We start from the raw sequence: 24,996 nt of genomic DNA on the forward strand, positions 1-24,996 counted from the left end.
GACTCACTGTAAACTTTCGAGTGATTAAAACCAAAATCTTTAGATAGGTCAATGAGATCAGGAGAAGGGAAGCAACAAAGTTACAGGATGATAATTAAATCTCAACAGAGAAAAATATAATTGCAGAGAAAGAGGATATGTGAGCTGGTTTTCAGGAGGAAAAAAAAGCCTCGTGAGAAAGGAGACTAGTTGCTGTCCTGTTATATGCTTAAGAAAGAATCTCTTTATACCGTGAGAAAAGCAAAGTGCTGTGGGGCAAGGTAGTGTGATCTTTTTTTCACTGACCTGCCACCTTTGAAGAGATTATAAGCTATATCCAAAATGTCATTACATAGTCTCTTTCTTCAGAACTGTAGTGAAGTAAACTCCCACATGAATAAGCAGTGATTTATGAGTTGGGTCCTTCTGGTGAAGAGGCTGTGAAGAGCACTCATTAACCTCAAATTAGATAGCTGGAAGCTGAAGGAACTATTACTCACATAATTCAATAATCTAATTATGGCAGATAATTGATGCAATCATTCTGCTTCATTTGGTCAAGGATAAAAGGCCTGATTCTGATACTTTTCCTTGTGCAGGTAATCTCTGATTGTACAAATAGTTCCTTGACTTGACAGAGGAGGATTTGCAAGACTAGGCTCAGAAGCTGGATTCACTACGGTAAAATTCAGATCCATAATTTTCCTTTTGTTTCACTCAGAACAGCCTAAGCAGAGCACTGTAGGCTGTAAAGTCTGCCATGGCTTGCAGTGACTGAGCAGGATAGGAGGAGAGTTACAGACCCAAATTCCCACGTAGCTGCTCCCATAGATTTGGACTAAATTTTAAATTGTGAAAATATTGCTTTTCAAGTATTAGTTTATAGTCAGTAAAACCTAATATTAGAAGTGCTTCCCCGCATAATATTGGCTGAGCTGCATGATGAAAAATGAAGTTTCACTTTGCATGTGTCATAGCCTCTATTCTGCATGAATATAACCCACTTCCATCTTCCAGAAATTCGTTTTTTCCATGCAGCTTTAACACCAATGTCTTCTTGGAATCCACAGAGAGACGCAATGCTCTAGAAACATGTTTCTGAATGTTTATTATACAGTTCAGAGCTGCTGATTTCCCTGAATGATCAGACAGTTGACTTACTCCTAGGACTGATGCACTATCTCCAAACCCAGTGTCAAAATTTGTGATTTGAAGCTCTCAAAGTGAATAAAACTTCTTAAAATCAAAAATAAAAAAATTTTGGAAGTTTTTCTTGTGCTTTTGAGCACAGAGAGTTTACTCGCATTTTTTTCTACAACCGCTAAAATTACACAGGTTTATCATGTGGTATTATTAAAGAAGGATTAGATTCTCACGTAGTTATATGACTTCAGGACCCAGAGCTTTAAATAGCACTCTAGAGACAACAAAACTAATAATTTCCCAAAGATCTGGCAAAACTGGTGTCCCCTCAAGATATGGCAATACCGTTGCAGCTTTAAACCAAAGACTTCTGGCTGATATTACCGTGCCAGGACAGGTGAATGTAGTGGACATGTAAAATTGATAGGTTGGTTCTCCCTTGGATGAGAGTGAGTGATTCTCCATAAATGATCTCACTTAATGACAAYTAATTTTCAGCAGTTTAATTCCTTTTTCTTTTGGATGAGATGCATTAGCAACCTGGATGAAATCTGACAGTCGGGAAAAGTTTGCTCCAGACAAGTTAATGTTCTTTTCTTACATGTAAAAATCACAGTAGCGCATAAGGCTGGCTGTCTCTTTTACCAAAAACTCTGATTGTGATTGGCTTCACTCAGTGCTGATGAATGTCTGATCATCATTCATTCCATCCTTCTGCCACAACTTGGAGGCATTAGACTGTAATTCTAAGAAAGCATAGAAAAATGGCTTTTCAAAAGTCTTTCCTTCTTTTCAATCCCTCAGGTTTTTGGGTGACCAGTGTCTGATATCCTGCATTTCAGATTTGAGGCCCCTGAACGACAGTGTACTTGTTCCRAGCAAGGTAAGTCACAGTCACCAGTATATGACTTTAAAACGATAAACCTTAGTGAGTAAGCAGACAGGATGGTCCTTATCTCTTCACTCTGGTTAGTTGGGCTCTGCCTGCACTCTGCGTCACATCGTGTCTTCTCACTAAACGTCTTCATGTCACATCGTGTCTTTTCACTAAATCAGAGGATTTATAAGAGGGAACTTGGAGCTGTTCAGAGGAGCTGGCACTAGTAGTTTATAGGCTATTGTTTAGCTCTGAGTAAGATCTGATTAAATGTAGCTGAGTGAATCATGAGAAACAGAAGCAGAGAGTAGCTGCAGGTTCTCACTTTCCTTCCCAGAGATGCCTGGTGACTGCTTTGGGGTGGGATAGCATCATGACTGTCTGCCATGTACTAAACTTTTTCTAAATGAAAAACAAGATGCATTTTCAGTGTTGAAATTTCCCTGTTGAAATATTGCTGCAGCACGGTCCTGAGTGTTGTATATAGCTGGGCAGTGACATCTTCCTTCCTAGCACCCATGAAAGTGAATGCCAAAGCTCCACGTGTAATATTTTACGCTGACGTCTCAAGGGAACCCCCCCTCTTAATGGGCAAGTGCCTCCAAACTGATACTAGTATTTACAGCTCCAGGCTGTTGGGGCCATCTCACCGTTAGTAATGACCACAGTCTCTTAGGGTGACACTTTTCRAATCCAGAAAAGAAATCATTTTCATGTCCTCCATCTGATTTCTTTTTCCTGTTTAAACTGGTGCTCGTGCTAACAAGGTATTGTAACTTCCTTTCAGCTCTCTCAAGTAACTAATGAGAGGGAAATATTCATGTGCAATCACTTGATGACAGATTAACAAGGAAACTTACCCACAATGAAGGGTTTGCACTAGGAGGAATACATGCTTTGAAAGCTGCCATTTTGCTTCTCTACAAAACTATTTTCCAAATGGTGGACTATGCAGTCTCCTAAACACTGGTTGAATCTTCCCCATTCATATTGCAAAACTTGTGAGTGATTTTTCCTCTTTATTATTTCTCATTAAAACATGAGGAAAGCATCCAGACAAACACTGCACAAGACTCYTGTGTTGTTTATTACCTGACTTTGTTCCAGTGATGTTCTTAGATTTTGTCATGCAAATGCCAGGGTGTAATTTTTAATAACATAATTTGCAGTAGGTGGGTATCACTTAGCCACTGCATTTCTCTCCGTTAGCTAGCGCACAATGTTTTATTAGTTGTTTTTGCTTCCTAGTTTGTAAAAGCACACTACAGCTCTTTGTAATTGCAACTCTATGTAAATTAGACATTTGTATTGATTTCTGTTCTGTGTTAAACACCCCTGAGATTTTTTCTGTAGAACAACATTACCACCTTGTGGCTGTTCAGGCCATCTACTGTTAGACTCGCAGAGGAACAAGACTTTCAAATAACTGCTAAGTCTTCTGCTAAACTGGCAGCCTTCTCTGCTTTATAGTTGCCCCTTACTTTCACTTGAACAGGAAAAAAAGGAAACTAAAATACTAAGAACAAAAAAAAATGTTCTACGTAGAATAAAAAAAATGTTCTGTGTATTTTTTTAAAACTAAAATCATTTATTTAAAAGAAAAAAAAAAAAGCTATAAACCTTGACCCTGCAAATACTTGAACCTTTTCTGCTGGAAACCCTTTACCTTGTTTCCCTCAAAGTTTAGCAAACTGTGGTTGTTTAGCTTAAAGAAGAGAATGCAAAAGGGTTATGAGAGAGGGCATAGTAACTGCCTTGAAACACAAAATCGGTAACTGCAAAGGCAACATGCTGTTTCCATGTCCATAGTCAATAAAAAAAAGTACTAGGTATAAAAGGCGCAGAAAGAAAATTCTAGTTCTATATCAGGAAACACTTTCCAATAGCAGAGGACAGTGAAGCACTGGACTAGTTACTTGGAGGGATTGTGGAGTCTTTAACGCTGCAGGGCTTAAAAACAAGCACCCCTCAAGTATGGTTTAGCAGTAGTTGATCTTTCTGTGAACTGGAGAATAGTTTAGATGAGCTCTTGCATTTCTTTTTTGTGCAAAGATTTTATGAGTTGAAGAATTATTGGATTTGCAAATGGGAAAAGAATTCTGTCTGTGAGGAATTCCTGGCATTTCCTTAGTAGCTTGGTTGCCTTGATTGCTTTCTTACTTCTTTATGTTAGGAAAGGATATGATGAAAGAATAATTTCTTGTCATGTAAGAACTACTTTCTGAAAGAAAGATATACGTTGTCTAGTATTTCTCCATAGAATTCTTTTTCTGTCTTTTCTCTTGCATAAATTAATAAAGATACAGCTAACAGAGCAAGGAGAAAGAATTACCAGAGGCCATCTTCTTGCTTAGGTTAGAGCCATGGAAATCACCTCTTGTCACAAATTTAGTAGAGACACTACAACTCTCCTCTCTCCACCACCAGCCTCTCACGTCAAGATCTCTTCTTTGCTCACTTAAAAGAAATTGTCAGGCCCAAAGTCAGCACAAAATTAAGGCCCTGCTGATCTACTCTTACTTCCAAATACTGCAATATATAGCCTATATGTGGCTTTGCCATTGAAAGAAATATCCAGAAACCGCTGCCATGGCTATCTAATACTGTTGAGTYCCAAAATCCTGGCAGTACAGTGTGACTTTCATTTTCGGCTGCAGTGACTTGCTTCCATTCAGAAAAATAACCAAGTAGCAAATAATCCAGGTAGTAACACGAAGTTTTCCTGTTTAACAGTTGTTTGAACTCGCCTCTGCTTTTAAGGTACCTCTTCAGGACAACTCTCCAAATAGTATAAATCCATTTTGTGTCCCAGAAATCAACAAACCTTTTTCGGTTTATAGCAGTCCAACCTTTGGCCTTCTAGCACAGACGCATTGAGCTATAAAGCTTTTTTATGAATAATATTTAAAAACTAAGAAACTCAGCAAAAAATATGCAGTCATCAAAGCTTTTAAAACCCTGTGCACTGCAAATGCTGTGTGAGCAAATTGTGGCTGGCTTAGAACCCTACCTACCCATACTGCTGCAGAGCTGGCACGACAGAACAGAAAACGCTGCCGGGAAAACAGGAAAAGTGTCCCCTCTGAATGTGGTTTTGCTGGGAAGCGGCACTAGGAGGCTTGGAAGGGAAGTGCCGCGAGACTGGTAAAGCTAAAGGGTTCACGCATGCAGAGGCTTTCAGGCTTTTGTCAGACTGTTAATGTATATTCACCGTTCAGTTTGAGAGTTACGTTTTTCTTCATTTAAAGGGCAGTCTTGCCTGCCTCAAACCACAGCTGAAGGTTTTTGTTTGTTTTTGTCATTATTGGGCCTGAACTGAATCAGAGATGCTGCTAAAAAGGTATTTTTCCCRGATGGTGTAGCGGAAGGGTACAGTTTTCAGAAGGAGACGCGAGATCCATTTTCTAGAACAATTTTAAGCATTAAGGTACCAAAGTCTTATTATCTTTCAGGGGAAGTTCAGGTGATGTCTGCACCAGAAACTTTAGCTGGCAGAACTTTTGTCAGCTTTCAGCGGCTGGCGCCCCAGCATTCCCATAGTGTGCGTGGACTTGACTGTTTGCCAGCGCCGGGTGTTCTTACTGCAAGATGCATAAGCAAAAGATCTGGCCCATGTTGCGTATGAGCCCAGGGCTGTAATCACACGTTGCTATGTATTTGCCTTGGCATTTTATTAGCACTTGTTTGGCCTTGTGATGCTGGCGAGATGGTTTTATTTGCTGGCTAGATCACAACTGTGGTTAGATATATGTAAACCTGTGGTAACAAAGAACAACTTTTGTCAGTACAAGTTAGTAGTGTCATCCAGGCTTTCTCCTGTAAGGGCCAGATTTTTTAATGTACTTTGACATCTTGAGATTCAAATTAGGATCAAGCTGGATTCCTAAGTGCACACAAATTCTTCCTTTAATGACGTTTCGCATAGCATATAAATAAAATTTTGACTCCCACTGGGAGTTCAACACCCGACCTGCTTGCACACTTCTGTAAATCCAGTCAAGCGTGTCTGCATCTCCACATACCTTAAGGCTTCCAAAAACCTGGCCTTAAATCACTTTTGAAAATAGAGGATCAGGATCCTATATTCTCTTGACTCTTCCGAAAAATGTACCTCAAGTCTGTCCGCTACAGATAAGATTCCACTCTGAATTCATAAAAAGTAGCAAGGCAAAAAGGGTTGTTTGTTTTCGCACAAGGAAAAGCAGCCTTTCTACCTGGCTGAAAAAAGGAATAATACGTATGCGTAATGGCTTCTGTAGAGTGAAGAAAGCAAAACGTGTTAAATCTGCTTCCCTGTACCCAGTCAAGAAAACTTGTCTGGCTAACACTGTCACAAATGTGCGTTATTGGTAATTACTCTATATTATGCTAATAGGTAGCTAGACTGGGGAGAAGGATACTAAAATAATGATTACCATGACAAAACTATTATGTTTTGTCAAACAGAGTTCTGGAAGCAGATGTTTGAGGGCTGTGGTGAGAGATAAAATACTGTTTATAAYATATGGTGAGAAAGGAATTCAAATGAAAATGGAACAAAAGGCAGAGAGAAAATGTAATCATTCTGAAAAAAGTTTTCTATAGTTTGAGCTACATAAAATTAATTAAGATTTCACAGATTAGGGGACATTTCCAAATAACAAAGAGAAACAGTATCATTTCTGTAATGGCCCTTTTGAATCAGTGGAGGATTCTGAAGGCATAAAATGACAGAAGGGTTTCATGAGTAATGTACTTTGCAGCAGGTGGGAAGGAGGAGAACAGTGTACGGCATGAGAGTGACTATAGCCTTTTTTTCTGAATGTACGTTCGATGTAAAACCTGCTACGTACAGAACTGAAATGTTATCATAACATTGCTCCGCTGGTTGGGTCAAATCTGAACTGATATAAATAGCCGTACCTCAGGGTTGTCAGTGCCTCTGTATTGAGTTTGATGATTCTCAGATCTACCCTCTCTTAGAAGAGGAATTATAGAGGAATTAAGAGGAATTATGGAAGAACTATGGAGAAACGACATCTCCCTGAAACTGCAGAAGGATCTTTGCAAAGCAGGATACTAATCCTCTACACTGAAATCTGAATAAATAGCAAGCAAAGAATACTAGGTCTACAAATGTGAGATAGGGACTTACATTGACATAAATGATCAGAGTCTCAGTTTTAAATCTTGTCTGAGAAATATCACCTTCAGTAATGAGTACCTAAACCTGATGGAGTATTCTCTGATGGATCAGTTTTCAACTCAATAGAAYTGTTTCAAGAGAACCTATAACCTCGTAAACATTCTGAAAGGGAAATTACGGAAGCAATCCGTTTTGAATTAATCATTTCCATGTTTGTAAGTGATAGTCAATGTTCACATTAGAAATTATAACATAACAAAGTCAAAAATATTTTAAACAAATTGAATAGAACCATTTTATCCCAATCTGAGATAGAAGATATTTTGGTATTTTAGATTTTCCCCTGAGACAGACATTCTGTATGAGACCTGTGAATGTCCCCTAGCACTCAGAAAAGCTGTGTGATTTGTATGTACTTAATCAGTGAAAAATCTGTAGAGATCAAGTCAATCAGAAATACCACAGTGATGGAACACACATGAGCTGAATCTCGAGGGCTCTGAGAATAAATATTTGGGAAGAATGCAGTGCTTTAAAAGGAAGGACATAAAATAATTCTCATCTGTAGCTCCCTTCCAACTTTGCGAAGCTCAGTTTTGTGAAGTGCTTAGTGCTGCACGCAAAGTTAGAAATGCCTTACTCTCCAAAATATTGAATATTGAGCCCTAAGTATCTCATATCAGCAACTGACATTCATCTACCCAACTACTGAGTCCGAGTAGTAGAGCAATCTGAATTGCTGTTTTCTCTCKGTGGTCAAGTTATATGTTGTCCCCAGTCCTTGCTCAATCCTCACAAAATTAAGTATCAGAACTAGTATTTGCTTTAATGTACAAACAAATGATCGATCACAAAACAGACAGAAAAAGTACTGATGTTTATTGAGGCACTTCATTAATTAGTGAAAATTCATTTGTTCTACTAATACACTTAGCTCTAATCCTTCCTTTAATCCTCATATCTGCCTCAGAAATCTCCTGAGGTAATTAATATCCTGTACTAATTGCAAAATACTGTTTCCTGTGTGTCCATTTCTAACTTTTTTTTTGTATTGCATATTCTGAAAGCATGTGAAAAATGTCATGGCTTTTCCTGTGAGTTATTAATGCATTACTTCATATACTATCTCATATCTCCTCATGTTGTTTGAAAGGCAAAAAAACAGCTAAGAAGTGGCTAGAACCTTCTGTGAACTAATTTACCCCGAGACGCTCCRTTATCTTAGGAGGATAGCGTGCTCGTTAGACAAAAAGGATTATAAATACAGTACTGTAATACAATAAAAAGTTCCTTTTTATTGTAATACTAAACTTGAAAGCAGATTTATGTTGCTCCCAGTATCAAGCTTTCTCAGTATTCTGAGTGCCTACCTAATTTCTGTATGCTAATTTTTGCAGTCTGACCTTTCCGTGAGTAGACAGGTGGGAAAATACATGTATCCTATCAGCTGCCTAATGACTTCCTCGTCTGAATAGGCTGTTTGGTGTCAGCTGTGCCCCCGGAAATAGCCTCTTCTACGCTGAACCAGTCTTCACGTAAACAAGTCCCAGGGAGATTACCTGGCGGGTGGAGCACTGTTTTAAAGCCATCCCTTTTTTGGTTAAATGTGGTATTCATTTCTGCGGAATTGTTAGGCAAAAATTTGGAATTTTTAAGTTTCCTTTGTAAATCGGCATGGGATGCTGGGCAGATGAAGAATCCCCCTTTCATTGACTTTGAACTGCGGGTCRCGTCGTGAGGGTGGTTTTGTAAGTCTGTGCACACAAATGTCCATAACGTGTTGTAAGAAACAGTTCAGGCTGGGACCTCTTGAGCTAATTGAACCAACTGGGACCAACAGCCTTTGATGGACTTTTCTTCCATGAATTTAGCTGTTTCCTTTCAGAACCAATGAAACCTCCACAACACACCGTGCCTATCAGCAYCGTGATTTCATTTTGAAGTGCATGGAAAAGGACTTTTTCTGGGGTACGGTCCTAAACGGTTTCTTGATCATTCCATCAGGTGATTCATGAATTCCTGGGTTACAAGGAGTGAATTCCCCYGGCCCGTTCTCCATGATGTTCCAGACTGTCAACTCTCTCCTTATGAGTCTGATTCTCTAGCTAAAGAGTCACAGTCTGTTTAATCGCCGTGGGTGTAAAAAGGTGCTCCCTGTCACTGAAGGTACTCAACACTTTTCTCTATAGCTTTTCTAGCTCTACAGTACGCTTTTTTTTTTTGCAGTGAGGTGACCAGAACTGCAACCAGTGTCAAAGTTGGGCCTGGAGGTATAATGATGTTTTCTGGGTTGTTTTCAGCTTTTTTCATTATAATTCTTAACATTCCATTTGCCTTTTTAACTGCTGCTGAGGTTTAAAGCAACGTTTTTAGAGGACCGTGTACAGTGAGTGTAAGCTTTTTTTCCTGAGATAATTTAGACCGCTATTATATGTAGGTAAATTAAGGTTATTTTTCTCCATGTGTATTCCTTTGCTCGTATCAGCATTTAATATCATCTGCYATTCTGTTGTTTGGGCACCCAGAATCAGCCAGCCTCCTCTTCATTGTCGGTTCTGTTTGACYGCTGAGTAATTTCCTATCGTTGGCAAACATTACAGCAAAGTTTGACTCATTTTTTTAGACTTCAGCTTTTGTCTTGAAGGCAGATATATGTTTGATCTAGTCCTACACAGAAGTGGGATGTGTTTTATGGAAATGGGCAAATTAGTAAAATAAGAGTCTCTTTTTCTATTTTCTGCTGAAACCTATAGCATCTTTTTATCTTCTCTTTGCTCTGTTGAAACTCGAGGCTTTCAAATTATGGTGTAAAGGCCATCTTTTATCCAGCATTTGTTTGAGAGGCTGATTATGGAGATAATATTCCAACTATTTGCAGAATTTAGATCTGAGACATGGAGATGTAAGAAATTCTTTAAATAAAACGAGAACATTAATAAAATAAGAATGTTACTGAAATCTGCATAGGAAAAAGAAAACCCTTTACTGCTTTTCTTTTGATTTTAGAAAGTTAAGAGCAGTGGAGGATAAAGAAACTTTAAAAATTGTAGCTTGCTCTGTATTTTGGAATATTATTACCAATATGAACTTCAATGTGGTAATTACTGAGTGAAAGGGTACGCACTGTCTTCAGCAATTAAATAAAAATGATCCGTTGTGTTTTTTATAATCTATGCATATAACAGAGCAGTGTAAAGAGCTTGTGGGACTCCCTGCTTAGACACTGTTGGAAATCTTCCCAGGAGCTTGGTCTCACGAGGTTTTTCACTGTAAAGAATTTCAAGCAACCATTGCAACGAGACTGCATGCAATATATCTACCACCATGTAGGACGCATTTTAACTTTAATGAGGTTGACAGTGTGCTAATTTGATTTAAATAATATTAACCGTTTACTTTAAACTCAGTTCCTTATCTTCTGTGAAAAGAAAACAAATTTAATGCTAAGATTATGTTCTCTTTATGTGATTGTAGATTCAACTGCTTTTTTGTAGAAAGATGACGTGTGACTGAGGGCTGCAAATGCATACTGCTTTTTAGCAATTCAGAACCAAAGTCCATGGAAGTCAGTGGAAAGATTCCGCTTGATTTTAGTGGGCTCTGGTCAAGTCTAGAAACTGAACATTACTAGTGAAATTGAGAGTCTGAAACTACTGAATTATAGTAATGTATGCAAGTTAAATTTCGTTCTATTCATTTTGCAAGTTTTGGAATCCCACTAATTTATCAAATAGTGTAGGTCCTGCAGCACTTTCAGTGTGTACTTTTTGCATTACTCCTTCCAAAACACCCCAGTAAATCTCCCTCCGAAGCTCTCRCTCGAAAGCCCATTGAATCTGATGGAAAATGTACTCTGATAACATTGGACATTAGATCAGAGGCAGAGCGATTATCAAAGGGACAGCACAAACTGATTGACAAGGGGCGCCTTGTGGCTTCAAATTAGCCACTAATGGCTTGGCTTCTAGAACATATTCTGCTATGATAAAAGTGAAAAACAGATTATGTAATAGTTGTTCTGCGAAATTTCCTGTCAGTCTGTGTGCTCTGGTAAGCAACATTTTGAAAGGACAGTATTTCATTGCACTAGGCTCAGTGTGAAAGTCATCTAAATGTGAAGAACCTTTAKAAAATTTTGCATCTTCTCAAACCTTTCCTTATTTGTTCTGCAACATTTATTCTRTAGGGGCATAGCATTCTGGTCCTGGTGCATCAAAGCTCTTCAGTATTTGCTAAGCATGTATTCAAGCGCTTTGCTGGACCTGGACTAAAGACCCTTGTAAAATCAAGTATTTGTTTAGCTTTGGAGCAGGCAGTAGAGTTTCATCGTTAAAGAGCACAGATGCAATATTGTAGACAGCATAGGAAGTGCACAGCTTGTGCAACTAGCGCTTTGTTTAAGAAGATTTGTGTGAACTTGTGCAGAACAGTTAAATTTGTGTTCCTTGAAGCTAAGCTACAGTGTGGGGGCTGGTTTATTACAGGTGAATAACATGAAATGTAAAATGAACATCAATCTGCTTCATGTCAATGAAAACATGGACAGGAAGAAAGATTTCCATGGAGCAGAGAAGTACAGACAGATCATCTCTGTGACATAGACTGTGCAACGGTAGCGGTGTGCRGTCACTTCTCTTGTGCTTCTCAGAATCAGTCACCTAAGTGCTTAATAGGCAGTATTTGCTTTAGTTCACTGTAATTTTTATTAATATAGATACAACATAGTCTAAATAATTTCACTTGGGTTTGGTATACTAGGTATTGTGTGCTGTTGTGCATTTAATTTTAAAATGCTGTTTAAAGGGAAATGAATCAAAATGTAATTGCTCCTTATTTTTATTTTATCATTTGCCTACAGAAAATTTTTACCAAGGCAAAATTTTACAATGCAACATCACAGGAAAAAAAAAGAAAAACCAAGAAGGCATAATGCTGTTTGCCATTTATCAGATTAATGTAACCAATAATTCTCATCTTTTGGTCATTTGGATCTTTTGTTTAGAATTCAGTCTAAATTTACACTACAACAAAATAAAAATGTATTCTTTTTCAAGATTGGTTCGTTTCCTCTGGTGAAGGTAGATTGTCGAATGCTCCCGCCTCTGCAAAAAGGAAAAAAAGAAAAATCTGAGAATTAACAAATATGTAAGTATGCATATTAATCTGAGCAATTAAATAAAAATCCAGTTTCAGTAGTGTACATCTTTGTGTTTCTTCTCTCAACTGTAAGAGGCCATCCTTGTACTTCTCATGGTTTCATTTCTAAACTGTGGATTTTCTTTTGAATATTAATGATCTCTCCCTGTTCAAGTTCTCACTTTTTTAAGAAACAGCCACAACTTTCCTCATGAATTTTACCAATTTCATTATGTCAACTGAGAGGGCTGAATCTCAGCATCTCAAAAGTTTTCATGTTATCCAGTTAGGGCCATCATCCTACATCTAGCTGTAGACAGGCAAACTTTTAAACCTGGAGGGAGTCATTTTAAAAGAAAGAGGTAAAGGCCGCTTTTAGTGATCTCTAAGATATTTCTTATAATGATATCAGTTTAAATATTCACTTTATCTTGCAGGTGGAAATTTATGTCTAATTGGAATAACCATTCCCTGAATGCCMTGGTCAGGATTGTTTTTTCAAGGGAAAATATTTGAATCAGTGTATTTAATGTAGTAAAGTGAAATTTGAGAAGTATTAAAACATCTCTACTACATTAACACTATTATCAAAGTAAGGTGTGGTTTTTCACCTCGAAAATCAGAAGTTCTGTGTAAGAGTTTGTAGCAGGTCTTGCCAATAAATATTGCTAAGGGGGAATGCTGTAACATTCTGTGTCTTTTGTAACCTGGGAATACAAGAACCATCTCAGGGAAAAGCCATTTTATATAATTTGGAGATTCCTTTTTCATTTATTCTGAAGACAGATGGTAACAATACAGTTTATTCTGAAYAGAAAGAGCTGTATGTCATTACTGTCCTAAACAAGGACTTGTCATTCTGCAGGTTACAGTGCAGCCTTTTTTGCTCACTTGTGCCGGGGAAGAAGTAGCTTGTGCTTCTATGAGATGCATTTTTTCTTGCCTGACTCAGCAGCTCTTAGCCTGCGCATCAGAGCATGCATGTGGAAAGCTCAGCACGTCTCACACCCTTTCTTATTCGGCCCAGATACTAGCTTTGCTGCCGGAGCTCACACAGCAGGGTATTTCTATACTCCGAATGTTTCTATAGCCCTCAGTGTTWAGGGCTCCTTTTTCCTCGTAGTGGCACAATAACCAAGTTTCTTTTTTGTCCACARTGAATATACAGGACCAATCTACTTTAAATATATATTGGAATTATGTTAGGCTCTTCATACAAGAGCCATGTTCACAAATATTTTATGTGCACTAATCATAAAGAGTTTCTGTAGCATATGCAAAATTGGTTAAATAAGCACTCTGTTGATGTTTTCTGTAGAGAGAATTTTTTTTGGGGGGTGGATGCAAATCATTTAGAAAATGATGCCAAAGATGGCTAGAATTTCATTTCCAAGATATATAGGTTGAAAATGAATAAGTCTGAGTATTTTTTTTCTTAATAATGAAATTAATAAAATACAAATGTAACAACTAGCTCTTTGGTATTATTCCACAGCATACTTTTACTGCAAAATTACTTATAATTGTATATGAAGGTAAGAATATAGAAGTTACAGATTTATTGAATTATCTGCTTTCTGAGCCAGAGAATCTCAATCCAATGTTTACAGTGACAATATTTTTTTCTCATTATTTTCTTTGCAAGAACATACTACTTTTTTGTAGGCAAGAGCTTTAAAAGGGCTGGAAAAGATACAAAATTTACAGTTTGCTTTGGCTGAAGTTTTTTGAGAACCTTATTCATAAGTTCGTAACATAACGTAGTGGAGATGTTTTAATACTTCTCAAATTTCACTTTACTACATTAAATACACTGATTTAAAAAAAAAAACCCTCAGAAGAAATCAGGTTTCCCCTTCCCTTGATGCTATAATAAAGTTATTCTTATAGAAACAGCTGCGAGCTCAGTTCTACAATTCTTGTCACAATTGTAATGACTCCACAGAGAATTTCACTAGTGGCATTTTGAGCTGTTTATTAACATGAAGCTGAGTGTTGTTACAATGTTACGTGTGACTTTATTGTAGAATACATGCAGAAGGGGGAGATGTATATCTTTGTCATGAAAATAAATGTTTCGGAATTTCTACCAACTGTTCTTGGCAATAAACTAAGGTTTTGCTTAGCATAAAACAATTTGATAATTTATTATCTCCCATGTACTCAGACTGTATGTAGTCTATGTTTTCAGCTTTCCTAAAAGTTGGGTCCATACAATTTTAGTAGTAGATGTTATTATTTTTACAGTGCCCAGAGGAATCAAATGGTATTAGAAGCCTGCTGTGTTGGAGCTTCATTCACCTGCACTGCACTAAAATGGAATTGACAGTCCCTCTCCAGAGATGCTCTTCGAAGTCTTGCACGCACAATTCCGGAGGAAAGATTTGTACGTTCAAGAAAAGTCCTATCTTCTCAATAATTTTTACACCGGTAAGGCTGACAGAATAAGATCTTTAGTGATTCTGCTAAATGTAACCAGATTAAAAAGGTGTTCACTAACCTTTAAGATGCAAGTAAGTCAAAAATTCGATTACTGTGCGCACAATATTTTCATCAGCCAGTGGTCTTCCAAGATTACCTAGAAAACATGTTGTTTATTAATGTTAACATGATAAAGATTTAATGTATGTACTATTGTGGCTAAGTTTGTAAACACTTGAAAAGTTTGATCTGAAAAAAAATCCTTAAAATCATTAATGGAAAACATCAGGGCAGTATTTTGTCCCATACAAGGAGACATTTCATGGAAGAGCAAAGGAACTCTAAAGTRATTGTAATTCTCAGAATCAAAGTTACCCAGCTTTGTACGTTGTTGCTGTGTAGGAGCTACTTTGTCACCTTAGTGGTCATGGTTTTTAAGGCCATGTGAATACTACTGTAGAAGAGATGTACTCTGTTTTCAGCTCTCCCTTTGTGTTCTCTAGCCTGGTATTGAAGGAAAGGGTAAGTTTAGCAAGCAAGTTCACCAGCTTTACAATAGTTAAAAGATCCTCGTGTAGTCTGACTTTGTTCCCAATCCATCACTTGGGTGATACAGAACTGAGCTGCAGTCCCAGCCACTAGACCTGGGATTTGACTWAAGGCTCAGTAACACATGTTTTGGCATGTGCATCTAGTACAGTATGTTCCCCTTTAATCTTGTGCAAGCAGGCCCTTTGATGCCTCTCAAATGGCCCAAATTATGAAGCTCCCTGGAAGCTCAGTTACACCTTGGAAGGTTGAGCAGTGTGTTTACTGTGCCTATAAAAAATGGAGGCATCACGCTTTTTAATCAACATCATGGACACTTGTTCTATATTAGAGAACAAACGGTGGGCAGTTTCACTGTGGTTTTTAGTTCTCTGCATATAGTCGRAGGAGACAGGTACCAGGTTCCCTGACTCACAGTCCATCATTACACCATGGAGCATTCTGCCTTGTGATGTGATAATCACCGTGGGCTGTGTTTCATCTCGGAAAATAGCCTGAAAGGTTGGGTCTCTGCAGCAGGTAAATCTTGGGGGAGTTCTTCCAGGGCAGAAGAAGAGAAGACTTAGGTCTGTAGTGACATACAGGTCAGAATGGAGACTGAGCTCTGAAGCCCAAATGAAAACTTGATGGGGAGAACTGTAAAGGATAGGGACATTTCTGGGTTATATACAGAGAGTCAGAGTCTAAGAAAGTCTATGGGAGTTTGCATCTTGGTGTCTTGTCTTCCACTGAGCTAAAAAATAAGCATGTTGATATTTCTTACATCAATTATATTTGTATTTTCATTCACATTTTTTAATCTCATTTTTGTTATGATCAAAAACATTGTTACAGATTGGTATGATTAAGCATTAATAAATCTGTGGGTTGATGAACCACAAATGTGATATATATTACATAAATATTTTTCTTTGCAGACATGAGCATATTATACACATATTTCTATATACTCTGCTATTGGCCTTATTCTGTATAACCAGCTATTCACAGACTCTAAATTCAAAGAGCATAACTGTTTCATCACTAAAGAGTCTCCTAATTTTGCATGTAGATTTTTTGACCTAGTGTTATGTGGCTAACACATCTTAATTCTTCTAGGTTGTCTGGAGAGCTTGTAAATTCTGCAGTATTCCTTCAAGAAGAGAGTACAGTCCTTTGCATCAATTCTTCTAGAATAATAGTAAGTAGATTGCCATTTTAAGACAATTTTTTTTTGAGAATCAGTAAAATTTTCAACTGAAAATCATTTAATTTTTAACTTAAAAATTCTGAATACCTTATCCAATTTTATATTCAAATTTCCTTTTGATAGGAACTAGATAAGGAACTTCAGGTTGAGAACAAACTTTTGCTAAAGAGCAGTGCCTAAAATGAGGGAGAGGCAAATCTATGATTTTTAAGGTCTCATCCAGACAGGTTCAATGGGTTTATTCGTAATTGTGGACAYGCAGCAGTACCTCACAGAAGTAGTGAGGAATTCTTTTCACAGTTTCATAGCTCTTAACATAAAGATCATACTGCCAGCCCCTTTACAGAAGTATGCCCACAAATGGCAATGTGCTGCATTGTGAGCTGTACTGTTAGATAACAAATGCTATCTTCCTTTCATGTGGTTTCCAATTGACAAAATATTATTTTTATACCAGTATTTGAGGAAATAGTTCTTTTTTGCTACATAACTACGTACCAGAAGTAAACTAGCTACATTTAAGAAATGTATTAATGTTACTCTTCTATTTATCGAGTAAGTATGTGCATGGAAGAAATGAATAATGTTTCCTTTATTTATGAACTTTTATTTAATATTAGATATGTCTGCATTGTGCTGGCTGGATTTAAAATAGACTGTAGGATCTCTTGGGCTGGGACTTCATCCTCTGTTAATGGAGGGATGAACATATAATAGTACTTAAGTAACTACCGCTTTCCTTGGTTGGAGTGGGAAACTGACTGCTCTTTGACAAGCAGAGGATGATCTTCATCCTTTCTCACTTCAGATATCTGCAGCAGTTTGGTTTCTTATCATCAGGAGAAAAACAAACAAACAGGTGTTTCTAGAGCTTACTACATCTTATCCTAAAGTAGATGCCTAAATAGATCCTAAAAGTGCCAGCTTCTCTTCATTGGTCATAACAGGGGGCTTGAGACATATACTGTAGAGCCCCAGCTTTGGATAGACAAGTCTATACCAGGTATTTCTAGAGAGCCTAGCAGAAAGCTAAACTGCATCCTTTTAATTGCCATTCACTCCTGAACATGAAAAATGGGAACAATACACTTACTTGACTTTAACTGGTTTCCCAATCTTTTAATGAAAAACTTGCTAAAAAAAAAAAAAACAAAACCACCACCACACACACAAACAACCTAGAAAATATCATGGGACTTAACTCATATTTTTTATATATATATATGTATATGTATGTATATATATATATATATATTTTTTTTTAAAGTGTTGAAGAACCATATGACAAAACCAATGCCATATAGTTTTGATGTCAGGCTTCAGGTCTAGAATAGAATACTTGCCAGTTGCCATAGCTTTCCCTACTGATAGAATCCTTTATGATCTCTCTTCCCCTTCTTCAGCAAAGAAGGGGAACTCACTTGAGTGTCTGGGATGAAATTTGAAATACTTTTTTGAACATAAGTAGATGGGTTCATTCAAACTAATATGCTTGTTACTTTAAAAGTAACATAATTATGGTACTTTTCCCTGGGCACCAAGGTGTTTTAAATGTTGACCATGTATAAAAAGCACACTTCTTGGCTGAATGGGCCTAATTTCATTTTTCTTCCTTACTTGTGTTCAGTAAGATTTTTGTTCCCATGTGCAGGCATAACCTTGTGTTGAGGCAGCTGAATAACTCAAGGACAGTAAATAAATTACTACATATAACAAATTAACTCTACGGGCTTTCAGAATTTCATTACCTGCTTTTATATCCTCATCAGGCTGTATTTCACGTTTACCAGTGAAACCATGTTTGTCATTAAATGACCTGTGGTTATCTACTGCATCTGACAAAAGAATTAGAGATCAGAGTAGTTAGATGATTTAACAAAGTTCTGCCACATGGCTTGCTTTTCACAGACTTCAAAGAAAAGAATACGATGGGCGCTTTTAATGGAGCGATGCTTATGTACAAAATGACAAGCATTTTCTTTAATGAAAATGTCACTAAATAAAGTAACATTTCTTCCAAAATTGGGCTTATGATTTGTATCAGTCACGGACCCAGTCCTGTGCTACATACTAGTCAAAACTCTTACTGAATGCGATGGGAGTTGTACAGGAAATGCAAGTTTGTACATTCATGCGTAATTTTGCAGGTTGTTTTCGCTACTCTTTGCCCGCTTTTTAGAAAACGTTGCCAATGAGTTCGCTTAAAAGTAAACTGCCGCTAGTTTACATAAATAACCTTCAAAAACTATCTTACATTCCCCTGGTGCCTCTTCTCTCCCCCTTGCAATGGGCATTTCCTTTATCAGCAAAAGCTGATCAATACGACCTGCAACAAAGGATGATGCCTATTACGCAGTCTTAGATAAATGGTACTTGGCCAGTACATTTCCCCAGTCAGTTCTGCTTTGGGGCAAATATACTTACAGACATTTACAGAACCAGGGAACACATTTAAGATGCATTAACTGGTTTTCAAGCATCCTTAAGGGTAGTTAAAAAGAATGAAAACAGGCATATTAATGGTTTTTATATGGAGAGTCACAGTAAGTATCTGTAAGAGTTGTCACGTATCAYTGAGATTGAAAATATGCAAACACTGGTAATGAGTATTATTAAGTTAGCAAGAAATAACGATAAAGGAGAGATTTGAGACAGCTAAGCGCTGCATTTCCAATGTTCTTTTATGATCTGTATTTGGGGCTCTCAGCCTTTGTAAACCAATGTTTGCCCTGATATTTTAAAACACAGTGTGCATTAGATACTTTCCCATAGCGAATTGTTAATATTTATGATCTTTGATTTTGCATTTTTTAAATTTGTTTTGCTTTTATTAAAAGTAGTATAATAAAGCCAGGTGCGAAATAGTCTAATAAAGCCAGGTAGCAAAGGCATTTTCAAATATATTTAATGTTAAATCTGAAATACTTTCAATAGTGTCAGAGTTTCACATTCTGTCATTCTTCCTATTAACATCTAAAATGCCCTAAAAGTTTGCAGCACTTCCGCAGGGAAGATATTCTCCGATTCTCATCCAATTTCTGATGGAGACAAAAGGTACAAATTTGGGGTAGTTACACATTCGCTAGGCAAAAATTACAGTGCAGTAGTGCAAAGACTGGCCAGATGCACCTGGCTCACAGCACAGCTCTGCTTTAGAAGAGACAAGTTACTGTCTGAAATGACTTGATCCTGTGCAAGACCTATAATAAATATCTAAACAAATATTCTCCCAAATGACTCTCCTCTGTCTTACAGATTTAGACAAAATACCTAGTCAGACAGAGTGGGTAGCACACTTTAGCAAACAGGGTTTTGCAAGAAAAAAAAGCCTTTGAGTTTTGAAATAACACCCCAAAATGGAGTGCTTGACTTACGTGGTCCAAGTAGGTAACCGGCACTATTCAAAGTCCAGCCTCTTTTTTCTTTTGCCTTAAAGAAAGAAAGAAASAAACGCAAGTAGACAGTTGGATGAGCGCCACGCTGCCTGCTGAAGGTAAGGAAGCAAGCAGCACCCARATGGGGGCTTCTGGGGGCAGCAGTTGTCTCCTGAAGGCTTAGAGTAGAGGGGGTTTTGCAAAAGCGAAAGGCAACGCAGCAGACCGCATCGGGGGACTTTTGCCCCCTCCCCACCTCGCTGGTAGTTTTGCTGCTGCCGTCCGTGTAGTGGCTGTCACTCTCTACAGATGAGCCTGCGAATTGTACTTTGGAAGTAGTGATTTCACTTTCTGCTCGGAGTGTGTGGCACTTCCCGATAATCATCTCAGCAAACAGCAGTATTTGCTCTTAAATACCCGTTTGCACTTGCACGGCAGCCTTTGCTCCCTTAGGTAGAGGTCCAGATACTCACCGCCGCTCCGAGTGGGATGAGGACATCCATTGGGTTCTACGCGGCAGACCAGACCCTTTCTTTCCCTCCCCCCCCACACRAGAACTAGTATTCAAGAGTCTAATATTCGTAATTAATTAATATTCTAATATTCTTAATTAAAAGCCCGTTTATTGCGGAAAGCGCCCCCCCCCCCGCCAGTGAAGTTAGCGCTTACCGATAGAACCAGCCCAAATGTTTCCGACAGGGCGGCGCAAAGGATTAAGGAGAGGAACAGGAAACTTGTGCCCCTCTGCATCTGAAAAGAGACGCTACAGTGAGGCCGGATGCCGCCGGCGAGGGGCGCGGCGGCGGGGGCGAGCCCGGCCCGCAGGTACCTTGAGCCGGGGCGCGGCGGCCGGTCCTCGCCCGGCGGCGGCTGCTGGCGGCCGGCCGGCGGGCGGGCGGGGGGCGGCGCTGCGGCTGGCTGCTCCCGCGGGCCCTCAGCGCATGGCCGCGGGTGCGGAGCGGGAGCGGAGCAGCGCTGCGCGCCCGCCCCGCCGCCCCTGCGCTCTTTATGCGCTGCCGCCCGCCCGCGGGGGAGCCGAGAGCCGCCCACCTCCCCCCCACCCCCACCCGGGTCATTTCCCCTCGCCGCCTCGCTGCACTAGGAAGGGCAGAAATTACAGCAATTCAATTAGAGGCATTTGGAAGCGCGGCGCAGGCTGCAGGGAGATAACAGCCCGCGCCATTACCTCTCATTAGGGCGGCGTTGGGCCGGCTGCTCCGCGGCGAGAGGAGCCCCGCGCCGGGCAGCCTGGCCCCCCGCCTGGCGTCCGCTGCGGCCCGAGGAGGGCTGGGCTCCGCCGGCGGGCGAGGAGGCGAAAACTGCACGCGGCTCCCTGTAGCCTGTCGCTTTCAGGCGCAGAAGCGGAGCGAGACAGGAACGTCTCCCTGTGRTGCTGGCTAAGGAGAAGCACAGTGTCTGGGCATAGCGTCCGGGAGCAGAGAGGGCATCCCCCTCCCCTGCGGGCCAGGAACCGGTGCTCCCTTAAAATCCCTTCGACTCCTGCCCTCCGCTCTAGTATCGGAGCAAAACGAGCTGAGGAAAAACTTGTTAGCCTACTCCCTTGCTGCTTCAAAGCATGAAGAGATGAGGGAGCTCTTTAGCAACCTGCTTGGTTCGTTGTTTGTTGCCCAGGCTGCAAGCCAGCAATGTTTTGTATCTGAGATAAAACTTCTTTTTTCTTAAGCTTTTGTGTAAAAGGGTAGAGATTTAGCTCTCCCCGCTGACTAAAGTAGCCCCCAGCATGTTAATTTGCGCCAGTGAAGTTTCACCGGCTTTGCTTATCTTAGTTGTGGTTACAGCAAGCTAGGGATGTGCAAAACAATTAACAAGGCAGCGATTCCGATGTTAGTTTCCCTTTTTCCCCTGCCAAATTATATTTTCTCTGCAGCAGATGAGTTTATTCACTGCAGGTCCCCCAAATCCCTTTGTCAGTATGAAACGCGTAACAGATGTTACACAGAGTAAGCCAGGCTTCCAGTTCCTTTTTCTGAAACTGCTCCAGCTTCCCTGCACRCTTTTACAGGGGGTGCGTGTTTGAAACTGAGCGTGGAGCAAAGGCAGCCACTGAGCAATGCAATACTCTTTACCTTTTGCAGGTTTAAAAGCAGGTAATGGTTTTACTTGAATGTAGCACAATGTTCATAATCCAGGCGAGAAACGCAAGCTGTGTCTTGTGGTTGTTTCCTACCTGCCATTTTGTTCTTTTTGTGTCAGGAACAGTAAGGTTTAAATAGTCTCCATGTCATTAGAGCTCTGATATAAAACTACTTGAATAAAGTTTATTTAATACAATCCTTAAAAGCTAAGGTACATAAATAAGAAGCATAAACTTGCAGATTTTGTCTGATACTTCATATCGTTTACTGAGGGTGTTTTGTCAGCCATGACCTGATCCATAAAATTCAGACTAGATATATCTGGAAAATAAAAAGATCATTTTTGCAAAGTGTCATTTTTTTGATGCGCTTCTTGCTGAAATTTCCTAGCATTCAGCTGTTAACTTCCAAAAAGTCATTTAAAAAACTTGAAGCTTCTCTGTGACAAAAAATATTTTCTTTGTGTTATTTGAATAAAATCACAAGAATTCTGTCAAGAGGTGTCAAAACCTGGATTCAAGAAGCATTATAAAAATGTGTTCATTCTGCTAGCTTTGGCTGCAGTTTGTTCTTCAATTTCCCATCAAAGGTATTTGAAACAATGTATTTAACCTGTAATTTTTATTCCAGTTTCCCAACGTAATTCTTGCATCTTCTTGTCAAATTACAGAGTAGAATAATCTCTTCATCTTCATTGGAGTCAGATGCAAAAGAAAGCCACTTTGTATACTCAAAGGCTTAATCTATCACTTGCCCATCATACTTTTTGTCTAAATCTATCTTTAGGTTAGTGTCAATTAAATAATTTTATCAGTGATTCCTACAATTGATGTTCTCATTCCCTCGATTTGCCTTGTCAAGAATGCTATTAGTCTTTTTTATTCCTTAGGAATTCTAACCCTCACTGCTCAGACAGAAGAATTAGAATTTAGTCTGAAGCCTATTGTAGCTTGAAAAATGGCCATCTGTTTGACTATGTGGTTCATTTTCTTATTGAGGTGACTCTTCAACAAGCTAGTTCCTCCCTTGATTTATTTGTTGATTGTTCGGTTGGAAAGGCTTAATGCAGTTTGCACAAGCTCTTAGGTTATGCCTGGTCCTCAACCAGAAGTTCACCAGCAGACAAACTCACAAGGAACCTCATGTAAAATCTACTGAAGTCAATAGTACAGTAAGCACAGATGATGAAACTGTCTCTGATGTCTTTAAATCGATACATGAGAGACTGGATCACTGTTGTCTGTCTGACACAAGAACACGTACTCTGTTCTATGATTGTAACTGCATTTCATAACAATTAAATGAAAACACAGGGGAAAAAACTGTTTTTCAGCCAGAGTAAAACCTTCAAATAAATGTTTGAGGAAATGATGGTATGGATTAAACAAACAAGAGTATTGAAATATTGGGCTCTGGCAAAAAAATGTTAATTGCATTTTGTCACTGGTGATTTCATTCTGAGGACCCATAAGTGGTAAATCCGAAGGTCTCTACTATATATTTAATGGAAAAAATTTCTCCGATGCACAGGTGATGAAGTAAGAGGATCTATTTTATTTTTAATTAACATAAACCATTAGGAATGGTTACTTTGTACGATGTTCAGGCAAAACACTGAATAAAAGTGTATTTTGCAGTATGTTTTGAAAGAGTCTGGAGACGCAGTGGCTCACTTCACCACAGAGCTTATTGAAAGATAACAAAGCAGGAAAAAGGGTCTTTGCTATTTCTGTGTGAAAGTTATATAGCAGGGTGTGTGTCTAGCAATGGATTAATGAATGTTAAAATCAAATATTAGAAGTACTGCATTCACTGAGTGATGTCCATTCTCATGAAAAATGAGTGAGGTTTTTTCTTCCTCCCAGGTAACATCAGGTGCAAACATACAATTTAAGACCATGTTCATGTATGTACACAAAATCTCTAATATTATGTAGGTAATGGGAACAAAGTCCAGGCTTGGAAGAAAAGTTTCTAGAAAAAATTGTCTCCCATATGCAGGAGTAATTCCAGTGATGCACTGGCATTATGGAAAGTAGTGCTTTACTATGGGGAGGTCATCATCCAGCTAACTAGAACGGATTCTTTCTAGAGTTTGAATCTGATTCAAAATTTGTCAAGGGATCACTGACGTGCTGTGCCATCAGCAGCTTGTGTTACTGGTTTTGTGCACTCTGAAACAATTGTAGGTTTTTAAGATCAGTGTTTTAACACTGAACCCTGAGATTTACCATAAGTGAGCATGGAGATCGCAAGTGCGAGGTTTTCTGTAGCTAAGTGTAATTCTGAGTGGGGAAGGCACAAATTTCTTTCAAACAGAATACAGAAACTGGCAGATCTGAGTATCCAGAACCAATGAGGAATTCCAGTTGCCATAAGGCTGTGAACTGCCTCACTGATCTAAAGATTTAATGCTGGGCTGGTGGCAAATCAGGGCAATGTCACAGAGGTGAGAAGTTATCTGGAGTGTTTCTTTCTATCCAACAGCATTACCCTCCTCTTCAAGATCTGAGTCTCAGACGACTGCTCTTTGATGAACTGCGGATCTCAGTGAAGAGAGAAGTTGAAGACGACACCTTTTGCATTTGATCTGAAGATGACATAGAACTTCAGTTTGCAGCTGTATCATTCTTTTAAGGTAGTATGCTCTTTAAGTCTTCCAGAAACCTCTTGATAATTTTTTTCCTCACAGGTATAGAACCTGTTTCCTCTTTAATGGATACAGAATAGAGCAAATGGTTACCAAAAAAAAAAAAAGAGTAATAAGAGAAAGGTCATTTTCTTCATCCTTCCAAAGCCTTTGCTATTGTTTTCTTCCCATTTTCTCATTTTATAATTCCCATCTAACCCAATGGCTAAAATGTGGGCAATTTTCACTGAGTTAATCTTTTGCCCATTTTACCACCTGCAGCTCAGTGTCAAATAGAGCTAAATATTACAGATAACTTCTGAATGAAGGGCTATTTTCTGAATTACACTGATATCAACTAATAATTTCCAGTTATTATATCAATGAGTGCTACTAGTGCTATTATTCACACTACATATATCATTACAACAAAAATGTGACTACCATACATTAAACCATCTTACAGCTTTTTAAAATG

General features: G+C 38.9%; 1 protein-coding gene and 1 long non-coding RNA gene across 2 annotated transcripts; one reads left to right on the plus strand and one right to left on the minus strand.

The window, feature by feature from the left end:
- Window positions 1-11,963: 11,963 nt before the first annotated feature.
- GAL (galanin and GMAP prepropeptide) lies at window positions 11,964-20,659 on the minus strand. The gene is made up of 6 exons (XM_026082060.1): window positions 20,623-20,659; window positions 20,463-20,543; window positions 19,794-19,848; window positions 18,168-18,254; window positions 14,761-14,838; window positions 11,964-12,226 (listed from the first exon to the last, which is right to left on the minus strand). Exons 2-6 carry the CDS (start codon window positions 20,541-20,543, stop codon window positions 12,174-12,176), a joined length of 354 nt encoding a protein of 117 aa, XP_025937845.1. The 5' UTR covers window positions 20,623-20,659; the 3' UTR covers window positions 11,964-12,173.
- LOC112973768 lies at window positions 16,342-24,547 on the plus strand. Its single transcript, XR_003256067.1, has 3 exons — window positions 16,342-16,410; window positions 19,856-19,912; window positions 24,377-24,547. It is a non-coding gene; the product is annotated as an uncharacterized LOC112973768 (long non-coding RNA).
- Window positions 24,548-24,996: the final 449 nt, after the last annotated feature.

This window comes from Apteryx rowi, unplaced genomic scaffold (assembly GCF_003343035.1).
Source record: "Apteryx rowi isolate R43461 unplaced genomic scaffold, aptRow1 scaffold_566, whole genome shotgun sequence".
Classification (NCBI taxonomy): Eukaryota; Metazoa; Chordata; class Aves; order Apterygiformes; family Apterygidae; genus Apteryx; species Apteryx rowi.